The 12,481-nt window shown below is 41.6% G+C and overlaps 1 protein-coding gene across 5 annotated transcripts in view; it reads left to right on the top strand.

Moving 5' to 3' along the window:
• fgd4a (FYVE, RhoGEF and PH domain containing 4a) overlaps positions 1-2,823 on the top strand; it is a 64,766-nt gene extending 61,943 nt beyond the window's left edge. For all 5 annotated transcript variants that reach the window (XM_053622805.1, XM_053622808.1, XM_053622807.1 and 2 more), the window contains one exon: positions 595-2,823. In XM_053622805.1, the coding sequence (XP_053478780.1) occupies positions 595-852 (258 nt within the window). In that variant the 3' untranslated portion in view covers positions 853-2,823. The remainder of the gene's footprint in view (positions 1-594) is intronic.
• The last annotated feature ends 9,658 nt before the right edge of the window (positions 2,824-12,481 follow it).

The following is a 12,481-nucleotide window of genomic DNA, read 5'->3' as shown; positions in this document are numbered from 1 at the left end:
CTCTATGTGATTGCCATTTTTTTGTAAACACACGCTGAGTCATCTCTCCCAACTTTGGCTCCCAGTTTGGCAACAATGTCTGTCATGTGTGATGTTTGCCATGTTTCCTGTCCATTGTCCATTGTCCATCGCAACCTTGCGACAGCGTCCCGATTCAGCCATGAGAATGATTTCAATTCGTTCTTCTTTTGTCAAAGGCATTTTTAAAGGCTATCTGAAAAAAAATATTATATATTACAATATAAATGAAGTATGAATAATTTTGGAAGACATTTTGCTAAAAAGTGTTCATTTCCCCCTATGTATGCAGACTTTTGGGAAACCCTGTATTTTGAAAAGAACATATGAAAGAAAACCCAAGATTTCTCCTAAACCCGTCTGACGTGATTTAAAGAAGGAAACCTATAACATCTGGTGCAGTTATAACAGATGTGTCAAGAAGAATTTGGCTTTTTTGAGATATTTTGAGAACATTTGTTGGAGGGACAGAAAAGCATTTGTCTTCATTTTCTCCTAAAACTTTTCTACTCAACTGTAGGATCATTTATACTGTGTATATAATCATCTTTTTTCGCGTCTCATGTCTTTATGCAGGACGTTAAGGCTCAGTCCACCATCCCGCTGCTGGGTTACTCTGTAGACGACGCTTCACGACCCACCGATCCTCCAGCCAGTTTCCGTCTGTCCCAGTCAAAGTCTGTCCACAGTTTCGCTGCTGAGAGCGAGGAACTGAAGCAGCGTTGGCTCAAAGTGATCCGAGTGTGTGTGACAGGCGAAGTGCCCGCAAGCCCGCCACCTACAGACATCCACGCTGCAGAGTGCAGCCGGCAGCCGAGCACAGAGAGCCTCTAAGAGGAGAACTAGAGCACACTGTTGGTGCCAAAGACACAAGGGAGACAGGAGAGGATCCCAGAGACTACACACAGACAAAGCTCATGTCAATCACTCGATGGGGCCGAGCGGTATTACGGCCATGCTGGATTTAATTTGTGAGCAAAAACAAAACAAAAAAAAACACCAAAAAACATTGAGGCTCTCCCTCTAAAGCTGCTCTGAAACACAGCAGTCCAAAGAGATGGTGCACACAAGTGCTTTGAAACCAAACTGGTGCTCTAGGATGGTTGGTAAAATGATCAAATATGTATGAATACACTCTGATTTCCACACATCCACATCATGCATCTCAATCTCAGCCTCTGCTCTACATTTTAGTGCAGGCAGTGCTGTTACTCTAGTGTGGTATAATAATTTACGCATTGTGTATATATTGTTGCATTCCGTCTGTATGTATGGATATGCCCTCACTGTCTCTTTTATAAAGAAGTGAAGTCTCTTTTCGATGCTGAAGAGAAGTCTGAGTTTAAATTCAGGCTGCCTCAGTACCCTAAGAAGAACGACTATTGTTCTTTCTAGGATTTTTTTTTTACCACCATATGGACCACAAATCACATTTAGTTACCCGTCGCAATAAACACGGATCACTTCGCTGCACCTGGAGAACAGCAGGAGTCGTGATGCCACATTTACTAACCAGCGTCTATAACCTCATTCCATCCCAGCACATCAGTGGAAGAATCACTCGGGCTAAAACGTTCTCCGTACAGACTGCAGGAAATGTGCGATGAGAGTCGTGCACTCACGTAAGCAAAGGACGTGGCAATAACAGTAACATGTTACATAAGCTGGGTAAATCCGTCCTTTATAATCGACTGTCTACTGAGTGGTCTCAAACTATAGTTTTACCCAAGCTGATGCATGTGTTGCCTTCAGTTTTAGAAAGAAAGAAACATTCTAAATATCTATGATAATTAAAGGATTAAAGGAATACTCCAGTGTTCATGAACCTAAGCTATCTGTAACATAAGTTATCATAAATAATAATGTAGACACTTTACCCTGTACAGAGAAATTGAAGTTTAAGGGCAGTTGTTGAAACCTGTTGAACACAATGTATATGCACCAGACTCTCTCACACATACACACACACACACACACATACACATACACACAATTATGAAATCTGTTCACTCCGAGTTACTCAACCAGGTATAGTGTCCTAAGAGCTTTGTTACCATGTCAAACACCATCTTGTATTCTTTCCAAACATCTTCCTGCATGTTAAAACTAGGCTGTGTGTAATTAATTTACACGAATGACTGATTCTACAAATTTAAAAAGAATTTAATCCAGTATAGTATACACTGTTGACCATGATAAGCAACAGTTTTAAATTGCTCATATGAAAGTCAATTTTAGTATTCACTAATGATATTGATTCTAAAATTGTTCTGGATACACCGGGACTTTTTATATATATTTTCATCCAATGTTTGATAGTTCTTTCAGTTACTCATGCTTTGTCGCAGGTTTTAAGGTATAACTTTTATTTTATAACGTTTGCCTACGGGGTCGGTGGTTTGATTCGCACCTCTGCCCTGTGTGTGCGGAGTTTGCATGTTCTCCTTGTGCTTTGAGGGTTTCCTCTGAGTATTCCGGTTTCCTCCCCCAGTCCAAAGATGTGCGTTGTAGGCTGATTGGTGTTTCCAAATTGTCTGTAGTGTGCGAATGTGTGTGCGATTGTGCCCTGCATGGGTTGGCACCCCGTCCAGCGTGTCCCCCTTGTGCCCGAGTTCCCTGGAATAGTCTCCAGGCTCCTCGTGACCATGTGTAGGAAAAGCAGTACGGAAAATAGATGGATTGAAATGATTTCTATCCCTGAAAACAAAAGCTTAGAGCTTAATTGACAAATACTTAAATTGAAGAATCTGTGAAAGTGTTCTATAAAAATCTGTTTCAGATTAAACATTTATAACCTTGCCTTAACAACTGCCCTTAGACGTTCAACACGTATCCCAGTACTGAGTAGTCAAATTATACACTGAAGTATTCCTTTAAAATCCACAAGCACAGATAATTTCCTTTCTTTTTCAATGTTGGCTGTGTTTGTATGTCTGCTCTGCCTTTAGAAACATGCTATCGAGCCAGCCAGTGGGAAGTGTGTTTTAACGCTACTGATCAGTGTCTTAAATAAGACTTCCTGTACAATCAAGAACAAATAGACCCACAAGCTGGGAGAGTCATGTAAATGTTTTATGAAATACTGTAATTAATGTTATTATTTAAGAGTAATTTATAATTGGTGTGCATGATTTTGAAGAAAAGTAGCACAATGAACGGTTTCTTCTTCTTCTGCCCCCCGCCAACTCTTCTTCAATTTTATTGTCCATGTACCAAGCGCTTGGTATGCAGAATCCCATCATAAACTTGGTCCTATCTCTTTTTCCTTCCAGTCAGTCTAGTATTATTGACAGCTGTATGAGGAAATAGTGTTTTATCAACAGTATATCGTACCTATGATATTCATTCAGAACTTTTAGTGTTATGCACAGAGACAAATCCTGAATCCAAACTGCAGGTTGCATATACAGTATAATGTAGTGTTTCAGCTATGTAGAGGTCATGCGTAATGCACAATACGTCACCATTGAAACCAGGCAGGCTTGCACTTTTGTAGCCGAGACTTCACCGTGTTGTGTTCTTGCAGGAAACCTTGAGTCCTCAGGCCTCACTTTTAAAACATTCAGTCTGGTTTGATCTAAATATCTATTGATCTGATCTCATATCTCTGATCTCAGATTAATGAAATCTAAGAGCAACTAAAAAATGAGAGATAAACTGAAACAAAATGGCCAACATCAGTTAAGAGAATCGAACATAGCTTTTGCACTGAATATTAAATTCCAAGTAACAAATTGATCCATAGTTAATCAGATAAATATCATTTAACAGAGAAAGATTTCCCACATCAATTAGACTCTTTCACCCCAAGATGAGTGACCTATGAGTTACTATCGATGAATAAATTAATAAACATTTTAATGGATTACATGAATATAATAATTCGAGTATAATAAAGTTATAAACAAGGCCATGCGTGCATGCACCTGCTATTCCTTTCTGAAAGTAGGCCTCTGGTTTATTCTCATTTTCCTGTCAGCATTAGTTACAACACACACTGACCTTAAGAGTTGGTACACCTAGTTTTATACATCTGTATTTATTTCCTTCTCCGAATCTGAAATGCACTTTACCATCGTCTATAAAGTGTACATTGTAAAAAAAAAAAAATAAATAAATAAAATGTAATTAAATGAAGAGGATTATTAACTGGTTGTACTGTAAAAGTTTTAATATTCACAAAGATTTTTTTTTGTTGTAGTTTGGTTACCTTAGATGTTGTGTTTGTGCTCTTATAGCAGATTTTCTTGCTTTCTTACACCTAAATTCACCTTAACAGCACCACTGGTCCTGTGTGGAGAGAGGAAACGTGACCCTGGTCTAGGATGGGCTGCAAACCAACTCTGTAACTGTAAGGAAGAAAGTGAAATGCCGCATAGATTTCCTGAGAAATTCATAGTTCCTTAGATTTCCAAATTGTCTGTAGTGTGTGAATGTAAATGTGAATATGCCAAGTGATGGGTTGGCGCCCTGGTCAGGGTGTTCCCCGCCTTGTGCCCAAAGTTCCCTGGGATAGGCTCCAGGCTCCCCCATGACCCTGTGTAGGGTAAGCGCTACAGAAGATGGATGGATGGATGCAGTGTAATGCATGTTTATAATAATTAGATGGACAAGGTTAAAGGTCACTAGTACTAGTACAAACTAGTACAACAACCTACAAAAATGAATTAAATGAAGCATCTTTTTACTCTGTTGTAGAACTCGGCTGGGGGGGGTGTGTGTGTGTGGTGGTGGGGACCGGGAGACGAGCGATGTTTAACAGAGTGTCGTGCTTGGTTTATTTTTCTTTCACCCACAAGCACTTTTCAGTGTGCACTGTTCATGTCACACCGATAAAATCATAACCAAAAACTCTTAGCCGCTCACAGCCCGCTACGCTTAAGTTCAAGTCGAGTGCGTTGTGTTTGTTTGTATCGGCTCTGTCAGCTCCACCTCTCTGACTCACAGTGTTCTCTAAAAAAGACAAACACAGAACACTTCAGTAAACTCACTGTGTTCACACACAGGTGAGAATTATCACACATTACCTCCCTGTTCACCCCGCCTCCTCTCTGTCTGCAGCTGATGCTCGACCACGCCCACACTGCCAATTGTGTGTCCAATCGCCCCTGGCTTAGCAAAGCTAGCACTGTTGGTTAATTTTACTGCTCATGTGGGTTATGTAATATACAGTTAATAGAACATTTTTAAACTATGTTTCTGATTTTAGCATTTTTGGGATTGGATTATCACGAGCTCCCATATTGTGGCACTCTGTCATACTAGTATTCGTTTAAACACCGGTGAACCTCCCAGTCTTTGTGTCCGAAAACCCCAGCATGTTGGCGGTGTAATAGTAAAAAGAATTTGAGGACTAGGTAGATCTCCCTCAACTCCTCACACCAAGGCTGTACATGTCCCCTTTGTGCCTCTGTGATACCATGGAGTAGTCCATGGAGACTAAAATTCTCTGCTGGGGAACTGATCTTAGGCGGACCCTTTCTGAAGGAAATGTGGAAGGACACATGACAATAAATAGATGAATTATGTACAGTTTAATGGAATATTTTAGTTTCTCGGCGAGGAGGGAGCTGTAACCCTGCTGCTGTTATAGCCTAAAACATAGACACGAAGCAAAAGAGGTTAAAAAATCAAGTGCAATGATTCACTTCCATTCAATAAAAAATAAATAAATTAACCAATCTGAAGATTGTATTTTCAAGTTGCTAAGTTCATATAGCCTGTCGTGAAGCGATGAACCGCAGAGCCGTGTGACAATGTACATTGTGGAAATGTGCGATTCACATCGGAGAAAGGAGAGATTGCGGAAAACGGGCATTTTAGCCGACTTTGGGGTTGTATCTCTGGTTAAAATGACGCCTCAGGGCCTGCTATAGAGTTCGGTATGTTTCAATTGATCATTCTCCCCAGATCAGAGACTTTGTTTATTCAATCAAATTTTTGAGAGTTTATACATGAATTCACAGGAATTATTTACTAATTTTGTTTTATACAGAGGAAAAATGCACATTGTTTTGCATTGTTTATGATTTAGACATTTTAAAAAAAAGGACTCTTTTCAGTCATAATCTTTCTTCATTAAAATTTTGTTCAAATTATTCTGAGAATCGAATCGAACTGAATAGAATCATGACTGGAGTGTATTGTTTACACTCCTAATAATTACACATCAGCCAGGGGGTGCCAATAAATAAAGTTAAACGATAGCATTTTGCATTTTGGATGCCTGGTGATACAAGAGACTCCTGCTTTTTTTTTTCTAGAAAAATCAGCAGTCAGGCCAAACGCAAATAAAATTTTGCTGTGTGGAAAAGCCAGTATGCTGTAGGGGAACAAACATGGGATGTGAAAGTTGATACACTCTATCAAATGACACATAAAACTGACATTTTGTAGTAATCTTCACAATTTAAATTAAAAAAAACAACAAAAAAACAGATCAGTCATGTGCAAAAGGTAAGTACAACCCTACATCTAACACAACTTAAAATATATATAATTTGAATCAACCAAGACTGGGTGCCAGTGATTAGAACCTATTTAGGGAGTGCAGTTGGGACCTGTCTTATTTATACCCCACTCATATCTAGTGTCTGGTGTTCCCTTTGTTATTTAGCTGTGTGTAAAGCCTTCAAAGAAAGGTTGTGGATGCCTATGATTCTGGCAAGGGATTTAAAAAGATCTCCAAATTACTTGAAATACATCATTCTACTGTAAGGAAAATCGTCTACAAATTCAGCCCAGGAGCAGACCATCTGCTGCAAAAAGAAGTCTTCAAAAAAAACCAAATTTAATCACAGGATCTGATAGTAAGTCTTGCAACTGTTAGTGCCAAAGTGAAATTTTGTGCATCTACAATCAGAAAGAGATTGCACAAATGTGACCCGCATGGGGGGCATGCCAGGTAAAAGCCTTTGCAAGACTACAGTTTGCCAATGAGTATATAGGCAAAGACCAGGCCTTTTGGAATAATGTGCTCTGGACAGACAAGTCAAAGATAGACTTGTTTGGCCACAGCAACAGCAGACATATTTGGCGCAGACCAAAGACACCTTATACCAACTGTGAAGCACGGTGAAGTGGTGGAAAGGTTAAGGTTATGGACTCTTTTCAGTCATAATCTTTTAATCTCTGCTAGTATTTTCTTGAGGTTACCTCTGCGTCGGCTAGTTATCATGAACTGAGTCAGGTGTGAAAAAGTCCAAATGTTGTTTGAGGAGCATTATTTGCAGTATTCAAGGATTTCCTTTTTTACTTTTTGGTGTATGATTTGTAAAAAGTACTTGTTTGATCATGTGCACTTACTAGCTTGTTATTATAGTCTTTAAAAAAAGGAAAACACAAAAAATGTTATTGGGCAGGCAGCAGAGCTACCCGAATTACTGGGGATTCCCGCTGCCGGGGGACTACACTACGGTATGCAGGCAGCAGAGCCACATGAATTACTGGGCCTTCCCGCTGCTGGGGGACTACACTGGGCAATGAAAGCAGCAGGAGGTCTCAGCCCCGGAGTCCCAGCCCGAGGTCAACGTGGCGACCTCGGAGCCTCTGCCTGAGGTCAACATGGTGACCTCAGAGCTCCAGCTGGAGACCTGAGGGGAGGTCTCGGCTGCCGAGGAGGCTGCCCTGGTGTCCTGTCCAGTGGAGAAAGCTTCCCTGCTGTCCTGTCCCGCTGAGGAGGCTGTCCTGCTGTCCTGTCCCGCCGAGGAAGAAGCCCTACTGTCTTGTCCCGCCTAGGAAGATGTCCCGCTTTCCTGTCCCGCTGAGGAAGCTGTCCCGCAGTCCTGTCCCGCCAAGGAGGCTGCCCCGCTGGCCTGTCCTGCTGAAGGAGGCTGTCCCGCTGTTCTGTCCCGCTGAGGAGGCTGTCCTGCTGTCCTGTCCCGCTGAGGAAGCTGCCCCGCTATCCTGTCCCGCCGAGGAAGCTGCCCCGCTGTCCTGTCCCGCCGAGGAAGCTGCCCCGCTGTCCTGTCCCGCCGAGGAAGCTGTCCCACTGTCCTGTCCCGCCGAGGAAGCTATCCCGCTCTTCAGCCCAACGAGGACGTCCCTCCAAGCTCCAGCCCCGCAGAGGACGTCCCTCCGAGCTCCTGCCCCACAGAGGACGTCGCCCAGCGTTCCAGTCCCGCTGAGGACGTCGCCCAGTGTTCCAGTCCCGCTGAGGACGTCGCCCCAAGCTCCAGCCCTGCGGTGGACGTCGCCCAGTGCCCCAGCCCCGCTGGGGGTGGTGCTCCGCCTGTCCGCTGCCCAGCGGAGGCCGCCCTGTTTACTGATGCATCAAAGGACAGATTACACAGGGGCCCAGGACCGCCTTTGGAGGGGGGTTCTGTCACGATCTCGCCAGCAGATGGCGCTGCGGCGTCGAAATGCACGGACAGCTGCAGAGCGCACGCGTGCTCGAGATTATGTAATGAAGACTGTTTCCTATGGACACGTGCCTTTGTTTTGGTTTTGTTCTTTTCCTGTTCAGGTATTGGTTGATGTTCGAGGGTGTGTCATGATTGGTCCCAGCTATCTGTATTCAAGCGTGATTATGTTTGTTAATTAAAGCCCTCGTGTTGCTATGCACTTCGCGTAGTATTAACTGAATGTATAGGTGAATACGTTTAAGTATGCTAAGCGGTCGTGTTTTCGTGTCCTGTTCTTGTTTCATGTCTCGAATCTAGTTTCATGTTTAAACCTCGATTATCACTTCCAGTCTAGACGGCGTTTCATGTTTACTGACTTCCATTTGAAAATAAAGACTTTGATCTGCGCTTGCTTCTGTTCATAGTCTCATTTCGTAACAGAATCAATACTTGTGCTTGTGGTGCAAGTCATCATGTAGCATGAACATGAATCACATTATTCCTGAAGAACCTGCTTAATGCAAAGCTTTTTACCTACCTTCATTAGCTCTGCATACTCCCTGTGAGTCTGATACAAAGTTTGCTTTGTACTTCTTTTGTACTTCACATACCATGGTTTTTGCCTCGCACTTTCTGTGTGCCTTGCAGAGCAGTCCCTCCAACTCTTTCACTCTGTCTTCTAGCTGAGCACTGGATGCCTCAAGCTTCTGATTTTTCTCTTCAGCCACAGAGAATCCTGAAATTTATCATCCGAATGTTGGTGACTTTATTCACTTTACACTTAGATTTTGGGAATGTGTACAACAGTCAAAGTAGAATAAACCAGAACAAACAAACACACATGTACAGACATACTGTGGGCACACAAACACTTTTAGAGACAAAAGGTCTCCAAAGACCTAATCAAGAAAAAAGTATAATCAAGAACTAAAAATTGCCACTTAATTCAATAAGACTTACGTTTATTTCACTTGATGCCGAGAGGTAAGTGCTGCTACTCAGAGAAGCACCATCAAGTGAATCCAAACTTGCCCCAGAGAGACGGGATGCAGGTCTAAACTGCTAAAAATAAAACCACAAACATTTATACAATTAAGTAGAATAAAGATTGCATGATCTACACAGCCTAACAGGTTTACAAAAACAACTAACCTCCAGGAAGTCCAGACTCTCATGCATGATTAAGTAAGTTAACTGGCTTCATGAAGATTAGACCCAATTTCAGCATCACGGATACTGTACCTAGTGGACTGCCGCAAAATTGCATATGAACTTGTCAAGAATATAAAAGGTTTCCAGAAGGAGCTAAATGTGCTGAATCATTTTTGGCAAAGGCTACATATATATTTTCATGACAGGTGCACTCCTGATCACTACTGTTCAGTCCACCCATCATGTGTATTTGTAGCTCTGTCTGATCTATCTAAAAGCCATATAGCCTACAACTGTCCCTTGTGTTAATCAGAATTGTGAAGAAACTTTATGAATAAAACTTTATCCTTTCCAGACAAAAACTGCAAGCTTGGATTACTGTTTTTAGCTTATTGGTGGAAAACTAACTTTATTTCCTCCTCCACAAGTGCCAAACCCTTAATTAATGTATTCATTAGTTTCCATTTCTAAAAAGGTTAGGCTGTGATGCTACCAAAATGACTGCAATGTTCTCAATGATGTAATGACAAATTATAACGTTATGGAAACATTTGTTTTTGCAATGTTGGAGGATCATTTATAAATGTCCTCAGAACACTCAGGAACTAAAAATTCATCATGAACTTTAGCGGAAATCCAGGACCCAAAGGCACTGAAGCAGCAACTGACCCTCATTTCTTTTGACAGAGCAGCAGAGCTTCAATAATATCAGCAAAGCAGAGTATAGGAGGAAGTTTAAACCGGGAGAAAAGCTATGCAGAAGACCTGTTAGTCTTTATTTAGCTGCCTAACTGACTACTATTTTATAAAGTATAGCTGTTACTTAAGTTGAACTTTTAAATACAAATTAAATCCAACTTTTAGGTAAAATCTGGATGATCTGATGGATAATGATATTGGACCTAAACTCTAATCCAGAGTTAACAGGTGAGTTACTGTTAAAGTAACTAGCTAATAGCTAGCCCCAGTTGACAACATTTTAATACTTAGCTATCAATGTTATCTAGCTGGTTACTCAAAATATCTACTGATAAAATAAGAGTTAATGCGGCAAAATAGCTGTTAAACTGCAGCAATGGCTTTTTACAGTAATATAATTTTACCAATATGTAATCCCATAACAATACAGATTTGCCCTCTATTTAAAAATACAGGACAATGTGCCATTACCGTAAAGAAACAATACAGTATTAATGCTGTAAACATTAATTACAATAACTACCTGCAACTCTGCTGACAGTAAGAGAGTGTAATTTATTTAGGTTAGAGTTAGAAGCATATGAAATGTGTTTAGTTTTACCTCAGGAGCGCTGCACCAAGCACGAGCATGTACTTGCTCAGGAGACCCAGGACATTCCATGGCCTGGTCCTGAGGAGCTTCCTTGTGTTGGACCAGAGCCGGTTCCATGGCCTGGTCCTGAGGAGCCTCCTTGTGTTGGACCAGAGCCGGTTCCATGGCCTGGTCCTGACGAACTTCCGTGGCTAGGTCCTTGTGGAGAATTGTGGCCTGGTCCAGAGCCGGTTCCATGGCGTGGTCCTGAGGAGCCTCCTTGTGTTGGACCAGAGCCGGTTCCATGGCCTGGTCCTGAGGAGCCTCCTTGTGTTGGTCCTGATGAACTTCCGTGGCTAGGTCCTTGTGGAGAATTGTGGCCTGGTCCTGCACTGGGTCTAAATACAAAAAGTCATGATATCATCACATAATCACCAAAGTTTGAATAAAATAAACTGCTTGTTATGTATATTTTGAATGCTGTATTTTCCAGTTGCACCCCTACAGATCCTGATCCTGATGTACCCCTACAGCAGACATATTCAAATGTTTTTCCATGAAGCAGGGAAACAGGGTTTTTTTTTTATCACCACAAAATTTTGAAAAACTGATGTCAACTATACACGTCTGTGTCAGCCAAGTTGAACACCTTGATAGATTTTATTTCACATTAATGAACTCAAAACACTCTCTAGTTAACTTGAGAGCAAGTGAAGTGTGCTGAATGAGCACATATTTCAAGTACCAAAATATTACTAATATGAGATGAGGAAAGGGGTGTAGCTTCCAGAGAGCATCCATTGAGCACCTGTCAATCATCGCGGCTTCATACATCGATTGGCTCATCTGCCATTTTTATTAGGAAACAAGGAGTCAGATCTTTTTGGTGTATTACTGAGTGAAAATTCGTGTCAGTGTAGTCCGACCGCTAGGACCCATTTCTCAATACTTAGGTCACTTTTTCAAAACTCTTCACGCAGTTCTCCTAACCAACTTTCAGCTTGGCACAGTAGTTAATTTCACACTCAAAACTACCACTAAAACTACCAAAACACTTCATACATGTCTCGAATCAAATCATTCTTCCACAACATTAGCAAAGGTTGTCACCCAACAAGCTCACTTGTCACTCATAAAACAATGACCTAAAAAACTAGGAGCATTATACAATGTGTTGGGTTTTTTTGTGGAAAATTTCTTTTCAAAACAAGAATGACACTCTCTATTCTTCAGAATTCACTGCAGTACATATTATAGGAATGAATCAGACATGATGCAATATGGTTCAATAAGTTTTATACCATTGTTTTTGATGACCGTTTCAACGACTGCGGTGTCCTGCACATCAGTGAAAATCCTGCCTCTCCCACCTGTGGGAGATAACCGTTGGATCCTCAGCAGAATTATAAAAAACAATTATACACGAGTGGGTTTGGAGGCTTTGCTCAATGTACTAATGAAATGTCCAGTTCAGTCAGACGTCCTTGAAGAATGCACGTTTTGCCGGACAATTCTCACAATGGATGCAACTGTTGAGTGTTGCAGATTTGGCTGCACTCTCAGACCAGCCTCTCTCGTTGATAGACCATGATTTATTACATTATCGATTATAGTAGCCCTAATCTCACCTGAGACTACAGCTCTTAATCTTCCACTCAGTCTTCTTTCACCACGCATACGTACTCCTCTCCCTCTCCCA

Source organism: Ictalurus furcatus, chromosome 4 (assembly GCF_023375685.1).
Source record: "Ictalurus furcatus strain D&B chromosome 4, Billie_1.0, whole genome shotgun sequence".
Taxonomy (NCBI): domain Eukaryota; kingdom Metazoa; phylum Chordata; class Actinopteri; order Siluriformes; family Ictaluridae; genus Ictalurus; species Ictalurus furcatus.
This window is presented reverse-complemented; position numbering and strand designations above follow the sequence as displayed.